The sequence below is a fragment of the Urocampus carinirostris genome, chromosome 2 (assembly GCF_059441175.1).
Source record: "Urocampus carinirostris isolate Australia breed hairy pipefish chromosome 2, RoL_Ucar_1.0, whole genome shotgun sequence".
Classification (NCBI taxonomy): Eukaryota; Metazoa; Chordata; class Actinopteri; order Syngnathiformes; family Syngnathidae; genus Urocampus; species Urocampus carinirostris.
The window spans coordinates 21,863,360-21,880,180 of record NC_142350.1 but is presented as its reverse complement, the minus strand read 5'-3'; the positions used below and the strand labels follow the sequence as shown (position 1 = coordinate 21,880,180).

Genomic DNA, 16,821 nt, shown 5'->3' with positions numbered 1-16,821 from the left:
CCTAATAAGTAACTTATACACTACGTATGAGTTACTTATTAGGACGAAAACATTTTGATTAAACCCCTGAGGTTAACGTATTTGTGCACTATAAGGTGCACCTAAAAGCCCCAAATTGGCCAGAAATGTGAAAGTGCACCTTATAACCCACACAGTTCCTATTATGAATAGTGCATCAGAATACAAATACACCCAGATGCTGGGAGGTTGCAGATTTTCATTAAGGGCCATGTAAAATATACATGGTAGCGTTTCCCGTTGGTAAATTGTAACTCGAAGAACTTCCTGCAACTTAAAATCTAAGATAGAAATTACTGTTATTTCTAAACATAATCCTACATTTGTCTAAAAAATATTCACACACCTTTTGTTCAGATCCACAAATATATTTGCAATTTACTCAAGATATAAAAATCATATGTCTTGATAAATGCACACACAAGATTAAAAATCAAATATGTAAATTGATGATATATTTGTGGCTCAGCAAAATACATGATTCACAGTGGATTTTCTTTTTAATTGTACTAGGAAAAAAATGAAAAAATGTCCTTGAAATTCCTTTGAAAGTGCTTGAATTTAGCTATTTAAAAGGTGTACAAACCCTGTATATACCGCAGAATACAAAAGGATAAGATTTTAAATGCATATATGCAGTATTTATAGGTGTGCGTTTCTACACAAATTTTACGGTACTTTCCTGTACGACCTTGATAGGGTGCGGTTATAACCGAACCAACATCAGAGTAAATTTCAATTTAATAACAACAGCACTTACTGTAGAACCAATAGTGTGGTTCCGATTCCCATCAATTGTCTTCACTTTGAGTTAAATGTGAGGGCGACAGCATGGCTTTTAGGGCTGCACAATTAACCGAGATCCAATAGACATTGCAATGTGACGTAGTGCGATTGTGTAATCGCATAACACTGCGTTTTTTTCCCCAAGTATTTATAAACAGCAACTCTAACAAAGCTCCCCTGAAGATGGCGCTGTTATTTACGAGTCACTTTTTAATAGTCCTGGGAAATTCACCTAAAATTTCAATCCAAGATATACCCAAAGTAAATTCCATGCTGTTCTTGAACCATTTGGAGAATATGGGCGCTTTGGTCTCATTTGAACGTTAACTCTTAGGTTTTGTCCCAAACTGAAATAATCACTTCAAGTGCGACTAACATTGAACAATCTAAGTTGGAACACACAGAAATGTCAAGCTTTTATTCTCGCCGTAATTTCTTTTTTTTTTGCAATCTCATGCAAGATAATAATAATAAATAATAATTTCCTTGTATTGTCATTCTGTGTAACAATGTACACAGAACGAAATGTCGTTGCACCTGACCCGTTGTAGCGAGCCGATGCAGCCGCAGCCAACAGAGGGCGACCACTTTTTAAGTCTTAGGAATGACTCGGCCGGGGCGCGAACCCGAACCTCCCAGTCTCAAAGCGGGCGCCTTACCATCTAGGCTACTGAGCTGGTATGAGTGTAGCATGGGCACCGTAGCAGGAAAAGAGCTAGAACAATTGCATTAAGCCTTACCTGGTCACCGGTTAAATTTGATCACAACCAAAAACTAAAAATGAGTATTTTGCACATTTTTCCTAGGGTATGTCTAGGCGTTTCCAAAAGTGACCATTTGAAGATTCTAAAAAGACCTGTGACTGGTGACATCAGACAGACAACTCGTTGCTTTTCAACAGTCTGACGGCTCACTGGCGAGTTAAAGCCTGTCACTAGCATTTTAACCCCTTGGATGCATAAGTGGGTTCGAAAATGAACCCGTGGATTGTTATTCTTCAAATCTTTAGGGAAAAAAAAAAGTTGTAATATTGTCATATTCCAGGTATTCCTCATTAAACATGTATTTGACATGATGCCATTAGTTATTTTAAATTTTTCCCCACTAATTATCGCGAGTGTATGTATTGGTAGGCCATGCATCGAAGGATTAAGTACTCACAAAAAAACAAAACTAGCACAAAAAAATGCTCTATCCTTTTGAAATGAAAAATCCCATCAAAATTTCAATACTGGCCCGAAAAATTGCAATTAGGTTTCTTTTCCCCCAAGATCGCGCAGCGCTAATGCCCCAGACACATCATAGAACCATTTTCATACAAAAAATACTCTACTAACAAATGTTTCAGGTTACGAAGCCACTCCCAGAACGAAATCAATTCGTAAGTAGAAGTACCACTGTACAAGCGTGTGGATCAATCGCGATACAAAAATGGCCGTCCTCAATCGGCAGCTACCGGCTGTTGTCTGCCTTGCGTTCTGATCGGCTGTGAACAAGCTCTGTCGGATCTATAGAAAGCTCTACCGTTGGATGTCATCGAGTGCCGTCAGTAAGAAAAAGAACGAGGAATTTCATACCCAACGGAGATGACGGCAAACACTAAAGAAAGGGGGCACAGAAAGTCAGTTTGACTTTCGGGTTTAATTTTTGTCTTGGGATGCATCACATTTTCTGGTTCTTGTCCTACAGGCAGCACTCGGTCACCTCAAACAACACGGCTAAAGTTTAATTCACAGCAGTTTTTTTTAATGGTACTGGAGAAATTGTAAGATTGGCCTTTTAAAGTGCTTGAATATGGCCATGAAAAAGGTATATGAACCCTGTAATTAGAAATCATGAACCTGCCTTTAGATACGGACGGAGTACCAGCAAAGAGGCGCAAGGAAGAAAATGAGGACTCCAACAAAGAGGAGAAGATCCTAGAGATGAAGGAGAACATCGACAATCCTCTACGCTGCCCTGTGCGGCTCTACGAGTTCTACATCTCAAAATGGTAAGAAAACATTTTAAGAGTTGATTCTGTTTCAAAGTAACTCGCCTCCATCCTCCTCAGATTCTCAATTGTTTGAAATAAACGACGTTTGTCCTTTTTAACGTTTTGACAACTGACTAATTTCACGTCGGTTTGTCAGGCATTCTGGCATAACGCTCAAGCTCTCTTTTGTTGCGAAACAAACTCGATAATTTGTTCAATGCATTTTATCAAAAATGTAATGGCTTGAACGCTACTTAAATCTTACTGAGGCGAGTCAGACTCCGATTCGTTCAACTGGCCGACCGTTCACTCTAAAATTTTCGTGCGTCACCGAGCTACTGCCGTGATGCAACCCATGCTCGTAAAAACACTTTAGCCTTTTTTTCTGTCTTATCCAGAGTAAAATGTACCAGAACTTTGAAGGTTTTGGTACGTGTATTTAATGTTGATGCTGCCATTTCTGTGCGTATATGTTGCTGAGTGAGACAATGGTAATCCGTTTTGCTGTGCATTTGTCAGTTTCTAATTAAAAGTCCAAATTCTGATTTCAGCGTTTTTTTCCCCTTCCTCCCGTGCAGGTCGGATACAGTGAAACACTGTACAGATGTGTCGTTTTTGTTGCCCTTGCGCTACCTCTCTCTTCCCCTCATCCCACTCCCTTGCTCTCTCTTTCTTCATCACTCTTTCTCTATACCTATGTAGCACTACCACTCTACCCCCTCTCTCTCTACCTCTCTGTACCTCCCTAGCTCTACCTTTCTTTCTTTCTCTACCTCTCTCTCCCTCTAACATCGCTCTCCCTTTACCTCTCCCTTTACCTATTTTCCTTTCTCAGTATTTCTCTACACATCTCTCTCTCTACCCCTACCTTTCACTGTGTACGTCTCTCTCTAAATCTCTACCTCTTTCTACCTACCCCTCTGTCTAACTCTATATTCCTCTCTAACTCTACCGAGGTCTCTACCCATTTTCCAATCTCTAACTTGTTCTCTCTCTATCATGCTCTTGTTTTCTACCCCAGTTTTATTACACAACTCTTTGTCTGTGTACCTGTCCAACTACCTGTCTCTACCTGCACTTTCCTCTCTCTCTAGTCTACCTTTCTCACTCTTCTCTTCTTTACACCCTCACCATCTTCCTCTTCCTCTCTCTGTACCCCTCTCTCTCTCTCCATCTCTTCCTCTTGCTCTCTCCACCTCCCTTACTCTGTCTCTCTCACTCTCTCTACCTCTCTATGTACTGCTCCCCCCTACCTTTCTCTGTATACATCTCTCTCTCTACGTCTCTTTCTGCATCTCTTTGTCCCTCTTTCTGTCTTTATCCCTCTCTACCTCGCTCGCGCTCACCTTGCTCGTGCGCTCGCTCTCGCTGTTCCTACCTCGCTCTTTCGACACCATTCTCTCTTTCTCAAATAAGTTCCAATGAACAAAATAGTCCATCAATGGTCACGATTTTTTTTCTTCAGAGCCTTTGACAATTCCGAACACAAATGACACCCGCGCATGACACGGTCTCCCCTTGGAAATGCCCCATACCCATTCCAGCTTCTCTGCCTTTCAGCTCGGATACGGTCAAACAGCGCACAGACGTGTTCTACCTGCAGCCCGAGCGCTGCTGCGTCCCCAACAGCCCTCTCTGGTTTTCGGCCTCGCCTCTGGACGAGGAGACCAAGGAGGCCATGCTTACCCGTATCCTCACTGTGCGCCAACTGCAAATGGCGACCGGGCAGTGGACCACCGTCCCTGGGGGCGAAGACGACTTCGACGACGAAAGCTACTATTCCTAAATGAGATCCGAGCCGCTCTCGCTCGGTCGCATGTCACGAAGGCGGCGCTCCGGTTTCCGCGAGGTTTCGGATGAGAATCTGTCACACTAGCAGCAACGAAGCTTCCCTAAAAACTTGTACGTGGGAGGCATGCGCCGCCATTCCATGATGAGCTTTTTTTTTCTTTTTTCGGAATGTATTACAAAAATCCTGTCGTCTCTTTAAAGGTCCGATCAAGGGACGAGATTACACTGTTGTTGTTTTTGTATCGTCGACTCCGTTTTTCCGTTATGTTTTAGAACAGTGTTTCCCAACCTGTATGGAGCCAAGGCGCAGATTTTACATTTAAATTATGTCACCCTGAATACCGTTTTTTTTTTTTTTTACACTATAAGGCGCACACCCTAAATGAGTCTTTTCTGGCGTGTTTTTCAAGGCGCACATAATTAACCCTAATGTTCAGTTAGGAATTGGCACCAGTGATTGCTGTGAGCAGGTCAATTTTGACCAGGGATCTAAATCAGTCCTGACCACCAAGAAGGAAGCAATATCGCTCCATATAGGTAATAACCCTCCTAACAAACATGACATGCATCCGTAACCAGATATTACCCATTGTATATTGGTTTTAAAGCCTATCTTCAACCTTAAAAGAGGTCACTGGAGACCTTAACCTAAGGTAAAATAAGTACCGTATGTGTGCATTGATTATCAGTGATTGCAAAACTTTGGATGCAACAGGATTGGAACCCGGATCCCGGCAGGAAGAACCCCCAGACCATTGAGAATACAGACCACACGAAAAGGCATTAGGTTTTAAATATTAACATCACGCTTTTTTTTTACTGACTTCACATGTTTCCGCAGTGCAGTGGTCAGCACATTTGCCCAACACGCTAAAGGTCCTAGGTCTGAGACCGGGTGGAAACATCTGTCAGCCTGGAGAGGGATGGGTGCCGCCACCTGGTTGGTATTGCCCAAGACACACCGCTACGACCCTAGTGGTAATATGATTCAACCAACCACTGTTAGAAAAACTCAATTGAATTTGCAGTATTTCGGTGCGCCTTATAGTCCAGAAAATGCGGTATATTATGCAGAAATATTCATGTCATTTTAATGTACACATTGTGTAATTCTGGCCTGTTTGGATGAACACAAAGCTATTTTGTTGAAATGACTGAACGCTGGTTAATTCATTTTTACCTTTAATGGAAGGGCAGTAAATTTCTCTGCCTGTTACTGTAATTTGCTGGAATATTCAGATGAGGAAAATACAAATTTTTAGAGCCCAAAATGTCAAATTGGATCGTGTGTGGTTGGGAATCACTGCAGTAAATTAGGTCATTTTAGTGTAGTTTGGAAATGTTGCTAGGTATGACACAAAACTTGCAGTTCAAAAGCACCTTCCCAAACACAGCTTTCCCAAAATATTATGTACAAATACAATCATATAGGTAGGTTCATGTATCCCTTCTCACACATTTTGTATTGATTTTGAAAAAAATAAAATGAAAAAAATCAAACGTTTTTTTTAGTCATTTATTCTCACTGCGGAGTGTGACGCGGAAAATTGTGGATACTAAAATAGGGGCCGTAAATATTGGACCACAAAGTCCACCTGATGAAAAGCCACATGTAAAAATTGACCAATAAAAGCTATAAAATGACCTCATTCATGTCAATTTCTTAGATTAAAAAAAAAAAAAAAATCAGCGGGGAAATGTTTACAACAGAAAAGTAACACATGATGCCACGGTTAAGACACTTGTTTACACACTGTGTCCGCTGCAGTCATTTTTAATCAATTTTCCATTGACATATTTGCAGTAGTGCTACTAAAATCAATATACATAATTACTTAGGATCTTGTGTTTGCTGATTAAATATTTTGATGTGGCGGCAGGTGATTATCGGGTATTTTTTTTCCTATCTGCAAGACTTGTAGTATAGCTATTTAGGGTTCACTTGGATCATTTTAGCTTGTGGGCCACAGAGTAGAAAAAAACTCATGGGGACCAGACCTGTAGATTAAAAAGAAAAGGGAGTGAGAGAACTAGACAGAAGTAAAGGGAGGAAGAAAGTATGTAAGAGTGGGAAAAAGAGAGTGAGAACAAGAGAAAAAAAAGAACTGAAAAAAGGCATGACAGCGAAAGGAAACAAGAGAAAAGAAAGAGAAAAAAGGACGAGAGAGTGAGAGATAACAAGAAAAAAGAAGGGAAAAAGAAAAAGATGTCAGCAAAAAAGAACAAGAGAGAACAAGAAAAAAAAATAAGGGTGAAGTAAGAACTAAAGACAATGCAAGTAAGAGAGAAAATAAGAACGCCCTGGTTTATTCCTGGACGTTGGCTATTTCAGCTGAAAATGAAAATCTCCATTCTGATCCCTGTGTTTAGAAAGAGTAAAGAGAGAGAATAAGAAAGTAAAAGCAATACTGCTCCAGTTGCTTTGCAAGTGACAGCTGGCTTTGCTAACATAAACTGCGACCAATTTTTCTCTTGTGCTTCTTCGGGCGTCGTCTCGCGGGCAGGATCCAAACCCTTGAAGCTCCGAGCAGCATCCCGAAAGAAATCCAGCTGCCACAAAGAGCTTCCGCTCTAAGTGTGTAGAACAAGCAGAACGTTTGCCCGAGTTTTTTGTTTGCCGTTCAGAGCGCAAAATAGCAAATTTGGCGGCCCCTCTGCGCCGGCTTCTCGCAGATGCTCCGGTGCTCTGAGTGGCAGGATTTGTCGAACCAGCACAGGAGGTCTCCGGCGCCGTCCTTCTCCCCCATGCGGACGCAGTCCTCTCCCTCCTCGCCTCCTTCTCCCGACCAATTGTCGGGCTCTCCGGGGCCCCAGAACATCAAGCTGAACAAAACCAGATAGGAGACGAGAAATGGGACCGCGTTCCTGATAGCGCTTTGACCGCTCGCTGAGGACCTTTACCATACACTTCACACTTTACCCCTTCACGCACACGTTCACACAACGATAGCGGGGGCAGCAGTCTGGGGTGACGACCCGCATGTCGGAGGCGTATGTGTCAAACGTGCGGCCCGCAGGCCAGAACATCCCGTGAGAGAAAAACAAACTTCACTCTGTAATATGTCCATTTCGCCAAAGTCGGGTGCCAGGCACAAAGACATTGCAGCCCTTTGCGACTCTTTATGATTAAGGGCGTCACAAATTAAAAAAATGACTTGACTTTAGCTCTTTTGCTTTATCTCTCTTCCCTTTTATTCTGTCTCTTTGTGTCCCTCTCTTTCTCTCTGTTACATTGTTTTCTCGTTTTTGTCTCTCTTCTTTATGTCTCCTCTTAGTCTCTCTTAGTTCTCCGTTTTCTCTTTCTTTTTTTTCTCTGAACTTCATTGTCTCTGTCTTCCTCTCTTTTTTTCTTTCTTTCCCTGTCTTTCTCCGCATTGTTTCTCTTTGTCTCTTTTTTTCCCCTTTGTCTCTCTTTCCCTGGCTCTTTTTCATTGTCTATTTCTTCCTCATTTTATTTCGTCCCTCTCCCTCTTATCTTCCTCTGGCCAATCTTCTCTTCATCTCTTTTTTTCCTTTGTCTCTATGTCTCTTTTTGTCTTTCTTTGTTGGTCTTTTTTCTTTTTATGTCTATCTCCATCTTTTTTCTGTCTATTTCCTTCTCTAGTTTTCTCTCCCTCCCTCTTTTTTTCTCTTAATTTCTTACTCATTTTATCTTTCTCTTTCCATCTCTCTCCCTCTCTCTGCCCCTTTCTTTTTGTACCTACCTCTCTCTTTCTTTCCCTCGAGTCTACGAGTACGGCTCTCTTGAGATTTTACACGTGGGCTCCCAGCTAAATTGACTTTGACACCCCTGCATTAGGGGTTCAGCGTCTTGCCCAAGGACACTTCGACATTTGCCTCGGGGTAGCCGAGAATCAAACCTGCAAACCACTACGGTCCCAAGACGACTGCTCTACCTCCACTTTTCAGGCAAAGAAAAAAAAAATTATATTTTATCTTCTAACTTTGGATCAACAGGAGAGTCGTCCGTCCACACCCATGCATCCTCCTGTTTGTCGTCCGTCAGGCCGATCCAGAACTTGTCTTCCTGGAAGGACATTTTACTCCTCAGCCGAAACTCTAAGAAGGCCTAAAATATACAAGATTGCAGGTGACATAGAGTGTCTAGCAAAAGTGTTGGCCCCCTAAAAACCTTTTGTCATATTGCTGTTTTTTAGGCTTCAATTTTAAAGCTCAAAAAGTAAATGGTCTGCATTTATAGAGCGCTTTTCAAGTCAAGGAGGACCTCCCAAAGCGCTTCACACTTTTCCCTTTTACACACTAACAGACAGCAGCGTCAGCCAGCCAACTGATTCCAGAAGTTCCCAGATGATTACTGAATAATTCAATGTTGACCAAAATGGCTGACAATGACAAAGTGTCAGTCTCAGTTGAACTGCAATGGGCTAAGAGTTCTGTGAAAGGAGTCACTGGAAAGCAGACATCATTATGAAGACGAAAGAACGCACCATGCAGGTCCAAGAAAAAGTTAAAGGCAGAAATGGGGTACGCGAAGATTTCGCAATATTTACACGTCTCCTGAAACACTGTGTGAGGAATAAAAGAATGGAGAGAGCATAAAATCACTACTAGGACCTGGCCGTCCCTTTAAACCTTCGACCAAACAAGGAGAAAACTAACCAAACCAAAATGCTCAAAATATAATATAAAGTACCACTGAACAAGAAAAAAATTGGGACGTCACATTTGTCCATCTGTGTGTCTGCAACGAAAATACGACTTCATAAAGAGTAAATTCAGTATTTCTAAACAGGGACCCCATATATTATTTTGTCTTTAATCTGATTATTATAAAAACCATCTAGAAATACTACAAAAATGAGGTGGTTTAATGTTGAACATCACCACCAAATCCCTGAAAATGCAGAACTATAAAATAAAAAATAATTACTCTTTAGTGCTATAAATAAATGATCCAATGCAAAAAACCCTACAATTCCATTTTAACCAATTCAGACACAGATCTTCTTAAAAAAAAAGCAAAATAAGTAAAACAAAAAGCAAAAGATTAGCAGTCTCTAAGATTGAAAGATTTTATGCTATCTGCTTCAGAGCAATTATATCATTAAAATGTGTCCTAATTTGGCTCACTTTTCTGCTTTTTATTCATACAGTACTTTCTTTTTTTTTGTCAACCGTCTTGAACTCTTATTATTCAACACCTGAAGAGCCCTTTCCATGTTTTTAAGGAATTATTGAAGCTGTGCGTGCGTTGTTGAAGCAGAATCGCAGAATTCATGTCAGTTTATAGCAGCCCATTGACACAAAAATACTGTAGATTATAGATGGGGACAGTTATTTGCCCTCGTGTAAGTTATAGATCAGGTGATGGTCATAATAGTCTGTGGTTTGCAATTATCTGTGGTCTGTGCAGCCCTATCAGACTTTTAGTGATTAAGGGCGTCACAAATTAACATGACTTGTCTTGACTCAAAAGCCGCATGATAGACAATTTATTTTAGTCATCAAAAACAAAAACCTGTGATTTTGATCAGCGTTGGTTTTGTGCCTTTGAAGGAACTGGAAAAAAACAGTTCGCCTTGAAAATGCTTTAAGTTAGCCATGATAAATGTGTATGGAATCCATGTCAATCTTCTTACCTGCTCTTGGCGGCTTTGGATCTTAACCAGGTCGCCACCGAGATGCCGGCAAATGCGTCTGCTCTTCTCCCAGGTGGAATTGCTGCTTGTGAACCAATAGCAGCTTTCTCCGTAAAGCTCCCAACCCAAGTCACATTTCCTGCAAACGCCATCTTAACAGATACCGCAAAGATTTCGAAAGATCTCAACCCTGAAGGTAGCGCGCATGCTCGAAAGGATCTACTCACCTGGGCTTTCCGAGCGACTGGATCTTTGCCCCTCGCACTCGTACTTCAGATTTTGGAGCTTCTTCTGGCTTTGAACGTTCTTGTAAGCTGCGAGAAACGAGTTAAATAGACTGGATTTTATGTAGTGCGCTACCAGTCACTGAGGAACTTCAAAGAGCTTTACAATACACTTCACACCCCATTTACATGCACACTCACACACCATCAGCCATTCATGGCGGCTACCTGGGTATCGGAGACATTAGGGGAGGGGTGGCGAACACGTGGCTCTAGAGCCGCATGCGGCTCCTGGCCAATAGGAATGCGGCTCTTTGCCTCATCATATTTTGAATGAATGAAAACTTTATTTCGAACATAAAAATAAAAACAGGACAAAAACAATGAATCAACAACTTTTCTATATACTGTGGCTCTTCCTCGTTTCACATTTAGTTTTTTCTTTTCTTCTTAAAACACACTTGAATCCATCAGAGTAAATAACAAATAATAAATAATATTTTGAAATCAATTTGGCAGATTTGTTGTTTTTATGCTGCTCCGGACACATGACTGACTGCCAATCGTCTGCGTATTTTACGTCTAATGCTGGTCAATGCATGGTGTGGCTCTTTGACTCTCACCCTTAAAAATGTCGCCTCTTCGTGTCATACTTGTTCGCCACCCCTGCAATAGCGGTTCAGTATCCAACCCAAAGTGATCGTACTCAATAAACCGTGTTGTGACTTGAACCCAAGTTCTTTTCTCGGGAACGAGTATTGTAACTCATTGTTAATGAGACACTGTTACTACAAGATGCGTTACCACGTTACACCACTACTTTCAAATAAGAGTGACGTGAACAATCCTAATATTGATTTTGAGCTCGTACTTTGATCAGATTAATAGTATTGTCTTGGTATTGGTATTGTCTTCCAATTTTAATGATATAAATCAGGGGTCCCCAATGTGCTTTAATCAATGAATTACCTAAAGTTTTGTAACATTATGCACAAAACGACAATCTAAAAAATGTACTCCTAACTTATAAAAGCACTTATACATTATTTTTGTATTTCGCAATCATTTTCTTCTTCTCAATTGCGTTGTCACTGTTTTCCACTTTTCCTATCCCTTATCCCTAACTTTCCTGGGATTCATTATAGTGTGAAGAAAAAGGAAATCAAACTTTCAAGATCACGATAAAATTAAATATGGTCCCTTCTCAATGGGGATGGCACAGATTGACTGAACAGGAAGAAGAGATAGAGCAGTGCGTTATTGTTATCTACTGTTAAAGCCTTAGTTCCAATACTTGACCGCTAGATGGCACTGTGTTATCTGGTGCAAGCGAGGGCCAGTGCCACAGTGCACAGCGTGGCGGTCCTCTCCCAGACAATAAGCATAAAGTCCCAGTGTGTAATATTTGAGCACTAGTTAGCGCCTTTGTCTATTTCAAACGAAAACTGGGACCACACAGCGCAGCAAGATCCCAGACAAACATGGCAGCGGCTCATCCGTATGAAAAAAGAAATACAAATCTTTCGACCTAGAATTTTTTTTTTCAAACAAATGAACATTGGTATGATAGTTGATGTATTTTTGCCTAGTATTCAAATCAATGGTTTTTACAGAATTAGTTTTTTATGGTACCACTAGGAGGCACTCAATATTACACACTGTCCCTTTAAGGATAGGGTTTCCAACGTGGTGCCCCTTAAGGAAAGCTGAGGTGCCCGTGGATCTGTTCTTAAAATAGCTCACCTTTGCTGGGTCATAGTGATTTGTCGTCTAGTCAAATGATTTTTTTTTTTTGTGGTTGAATCTATTTATCCCTGTTTCCAATAATTAACTCATCTACTGCCGGACGAGTTAACTTCTAATTTCGAAAAATGGTGGGTTTACGTCTTAATCAGTCAATGGCACCAAATTCAAAATGGATCTTTGACCACTGCCACTGTTAGGTGTAGTTAACAATAAGATGAGGACGTTAGTTGCAAACGAATTTGTTTCTTGTGCAAGTTATTTACAAGCTAACTAGTTCATTGTGGTGTTTAACTCATTCACCACTAGCTCAGTTAACTCTTTGTTTAGTAGAAAATAAAGGGGTGACATCTAAATCTGTTTATAGCAGATTTAAAATGGATGATTGGTGTCTAGAATGGTTATAGGTAGTTAATCTATTAATAAGGATAGTAAAGACGTCATAATAATACGATAAGTAAATCGGTAACAAATAGTTGTTCTCTGATCTAAATCTACTTTACTTTGTGCTTGAGTGTGTTTGTATGCGACTTATAGGCTCCGAAAAGACTGAACTTGTTTTTCGTCGAAACATTCGCAGTGATACTTTAGGCCTCCACGAGTATCTTAAGCTAAGTGATGAATTCAAAATAACTCACCGAGTAAACAAAGAGCGCCAAGCGCTAGCACCAGAAGGACGCACAGGACCACCAAAGCCACCCGCTCCGATGTTACCTTGGACCTTGCTGCTTGGGCACCTTTTTTTTATAGGTAGAGGGGGAAAAACTTTATGATTCGGTCGTGATGAGGTACCACAGGGATCCGTTCCAAGTCCACTTGTCTTTCGTAGGGCAAACTTTTTGAGTTGCGGGATGCATTGGGTTAAAAAAAATGGCAAAGAAGCTGGGTGGGAAAAACATATATATTTATTTTTCCATTGATACCTCATAAATACATGAGGAAAAAAAGATAATGTAGGCCTATGAAATATATCTCATATTGTGGCACCCGTCTCTCTCAGTTTAGGCATTTATTTTTTGTATTATCTACACATTCCATTCAGGTAAAAACACGAAATGCTAAAAATATGGAGTCGTTTTAGAATAACAGCGATGATATATTCCTTATTTTTTGGTCTCGAAATAAGCTCTTTCACCAAAATGTTTTTTAAACTTTTCAGAATTAAATGCAAACTCAAAATGCGATTCAGCGATCTCAGAAGGGTTTTATTTTTGTATTAAATTTGATGAATATCTCTATAAACGAAAAAGAATTCTGTGATAAAAATAGCAGATAAAAACATGAATGTTGCAGACACTGGGCATACGAGTGGCGCTAAATCGATACTTTATCATCACTAGTACTTTGTTTTTACCATTTTAAACATATTACCATTATATTTTTAACATTTTATTTGGCAAAGAGATGGGAATTCCGGCACGTTTTAGAGAGACGGCTCTTTTGGCTTGGCATACTAAAAAGAGCCCTTTCAGCTCTCATTTGGCTCTTCTGAGTTTTTTTTTCTGATGATTTAATCGGGGTTTGGCCAAATGGCGTTTTCCACATACAGGGTTCTTAAAAACATGCCGCTGTTTTTACACGGACATTGTTTTATATTTATCCACTAGAGGTCGCTGTCATGTGTAGCAAAAGTAAAAATGAGTCCAAGGAAGCCGACAAACTACGGAGCATGAAAGTGAGCAAAAAGCAGCCTTATTCTTTACATTTCCACTCATCCTTTCTCAAAGACAAAAATAAGTTTTTTGTGTTTTTTAAAAAACAAGGAAAAAGAAGGAAGAGGGGAAAAAGAGGCAAAAAAAGGAAAATGGTGATATAAATATTAGTAAGGGGGAAGAAGGAAAGGAATTAAAGAGAAAAAAGACGAAAACAATAAATTATTTTGTCATTTTCTTTTCTTATTTCCCTCCTTTTCCCAAGTAATAGGGTGGATTTTGAACACTTTAAGTCTCTGTATTTTGTCTTCCGTTGTGCCTCGGGCACTTGTTTTCGATGACACACACACGGCGACATCTAGTGGGCCAATAACACACACTGTCCCTTTCTCTTTCGTATTAAGACAAGGGCCTCAAACTATCATCCAGGGGGTCGCATTTTGCCACAACCTTGAGATCCCAGCTTTAAGGGGTGTCATTAACCCTCTCTTTAGCATTCTCACTAAGGCCCACAAACTAATAAAAATGGGTCCGCTACCCACTCGTTGAGGAACACTGCTCTGAGATCACTTCATGGTTTTGTTTAAAATTGCTGCCATCTTTAACGTGGCCCTTTCTCAAAGTTTCTTGTCATGTTGAGGTTTTGAGTTTTCCCTCGCCCGTGTGTTGGTTTCAGATCAGGGGATGGTGTCATTGTGGTCCTTTGAGACAACTTTGGGTATTAAGGGCATCACAAAGAAACGGGACTTGACTTAAAAAAAATCCACTTATTGCCTAACATCACTGTTCCTCTTTTATTCCCCTGAATAAATAACTTCCTCTTCTCTTAGCATTTTCTCAGCCATACGAAATTAAATTGACATTTATACAAGTACAAGAAATGATCACCGACCGTGCTGTTGCTCCGGCTGTGTTTTCGCCAAAGCGATCAAAGCGTAGTTTGTTTCGGGTGCAGACGAGATTTCTGTCCAAACGAATCACTTTTAGAAAAACACCCGAAGGAAACTGCGTCGGGATCTCCACAAATGGTATTTGACACTCACTTTTGCCGCCATTTTCCTGCGATTTGCTGAAAACCAAATCGGAATAGAGAACGTCACCCTCGGGCATGTCTCGGCCGCCGTGGAGAGAATGTGACAGAATGTCTTCCTGTTTCGGGGAAGAGCATATTAATCACTCAAATCAGATTTGGTATCGCTTCCCTTTGGGGGGGCTGAAAGCATTTTCAGTGGCGGGTCCGGCACGATCGCTTGAAGTACCCACGAAAGTCTAACGCTTTCTTTTGCCGAATGTTTTATGTTGCTTTGTGGCTTTTTATTTAGGCACAGTACAAAAAAACTTGTTTCTGGAGTGCAGTGGTTTGCAATACTGCTTAACATGCAAAAGGTCCCCGGTTTGCGACCTATGTTGGCCTTTAGAGGGAGGGGCGCACCACAGGAAATAGAGGAGGATGCGGGTGCATTTGACTTTGGGAACCTTTTTTTTATATTTTTGTTTTTAAAGCTTTCACAGACTAAAAAGCGATTGCATCTCCACGACACAAGGGTGCGTTCTCAGTGGCAGTGGTTTGTTTGCAGCTTTTTGAGACATTTTGTAATTAAGAGCTATATAAAAAATAACATTGGTATGGTAGTTCATGTATTTTTACTGAAAGTTTTTTTTGTACCACTGGGAGGCACGTCATACTGCACACTGTCCCTTTAAACATGCAGTTGAAATAAATTGGTGGGACGCCACAATCACACGTCGTTTCACTTCTCGTCCAATTGCCGTACGAGCTTTTAACATCGTAGTTCAATAGAGGGCTCCGCGCTTTGTGCTAAAAATAGTAACACGGCTTCGTGCCGGCATCTTGGAAGTCTGTCGATTACAAGCGGTGATAGCGAGAGGAGCAAATATTTACTCAGTTTGTCTATTTATTTACTCAACTAGCTTCGTTTGTGTACGGATTTTGTCCATCAACACTATGGAAAACTACGTGGATAGTTTAGACAAGCAAGCACGCGAGTGGTACGCTGCGAAGTTGCATTTTATTGGAAAATTGGATCCCTACAAAATTAAAAACAAGGACTGGAAGTCTGATCCCGATTTGTTGCCGTTTGTGACTTACATCGAACTTGTTAACTATCTTATTTTCCACCCAAGTCCCTTTTGTGAACTGAAGGATTTTCAAAATTACAAAAGTATGGAAGCCTACGACAGATTTGTTGAGGAATCCTCTTACTGTGTTTGTCAAGGTTTGTGATGTGGCGAAAACATGCGAACATTGGATGATACTACACTGAAACTCAAAACGCTATCCCGCCCCCCTCAGCCATTGTAAATTAAAGGTGTTTATTATGAGCCTTTCATCTAAAAAAAGTTTGAAAATAAATACAATTGCAAACAGCGCATACTTCATGTTTGTTTGATACATGTGTATGGAGAAGTAGTTATTTAATAATGTTATCCATTGAGAGAGAAGAAATATCTCATCAAAAGTGGATGAAATGCACATTTACTATGTATTCTTGTTCAACATCTAGATCGTTTAAGAATATTTTTTCAGAAATGTTACTCAAGAAGCAACACCTACAGTATTTAACCTAGCCATACTTGAATGGTGTCGACAGATGTACATGAAGTACACCTGTCCTATAACCTTTTTAAAATGTATTTCTACATCATAAATAATTCAATTTACCTGTCAGAAAGTGGTCAGAACAAACACGAACACAGTCAAGCTTTGGCAAATTCGACCGGTTGATGATAGCTGCCAGCCACATTTGTCTTCGCAGTTCACTTTTCTCCTGAGCTTCAACCCCCTGATTGTAAACACTCTTCGGAAGTCTAAAGAAGCCCTTCCCACCCTTTACCCCTCGGCTACAACAGCCAACAATAACGCACGTATTCGGCATTATAATGTAGAATCTAACTGGTTCGCTGAACAATACCAATGAAGTGAAAAGCTTTGTGGACTTCCAAAATGGCCGCCAGCAATGCATTGTGGGTAATCTTAGGACCTCGAAGCACTCTATAACTAATCAAAATTG

At 40.5% G+C, this 16,821-nt stretch overlaps 2 protein-coding genes across 2 annotated transcripts in view; one reads left to right on the top strand and one right to left on the bottom strand.

Moving 5' to 3' along the window:
* Nucleotides 1-6,074, top strand: part of LOC148371341 (zinc finger MYM-type protein 4-like) — a 41,653-nt gene extending 35,579 nt beyond the window's left edge. The window contains exons 26-27 of the mRNA XM_088329362.1: nt 2,656-2,797; nt 4,340-6,074. Of these exons, the coding sequence (XP_088185488.1) occupies nt 2,656-2,797; nt 4,340-4,565 (368 nt within the window). The 3' untranslated portion in view covers nt 4,566-6,074. The remainder of the gene's footprint in view (nt 1-2,655; nt 2,798-4,339) is intronic.
* Nucleotides 6,075-6,078: 4 nt separating this feature from the next.
* illr4 (immune-related, lectin-like receptor 4) lies at nt 6,079-16,596 on the bottom strand. The gene is made up of 8 exons (XM_088329363.1): nt 16,473-16,596; nt 14,833-14,938; nt 14,682-14,753; nt 12,776-12,880; nt 10,398-10,484; nt 10,171-10,322; nt 8,515-8,639; nt 6,079-7,393 (listed from the first exon to the last, which is right to left on the bottom strand). Exons 2-8 carry the CDS (start codon nt 14,897-14,899, stop codon nt 7,192-7,194), a joined length of 810 nt encoding a protein of 269 aa, XP_088185489.1. The 5' UTR covers nt 14,900-14,938; nt 16,473-16,596; the 3' UTR covers nt 6,079-7,191.
* Between the last annotated feature and the right edge of the window lie 225 nt (nt 16,597-16,821).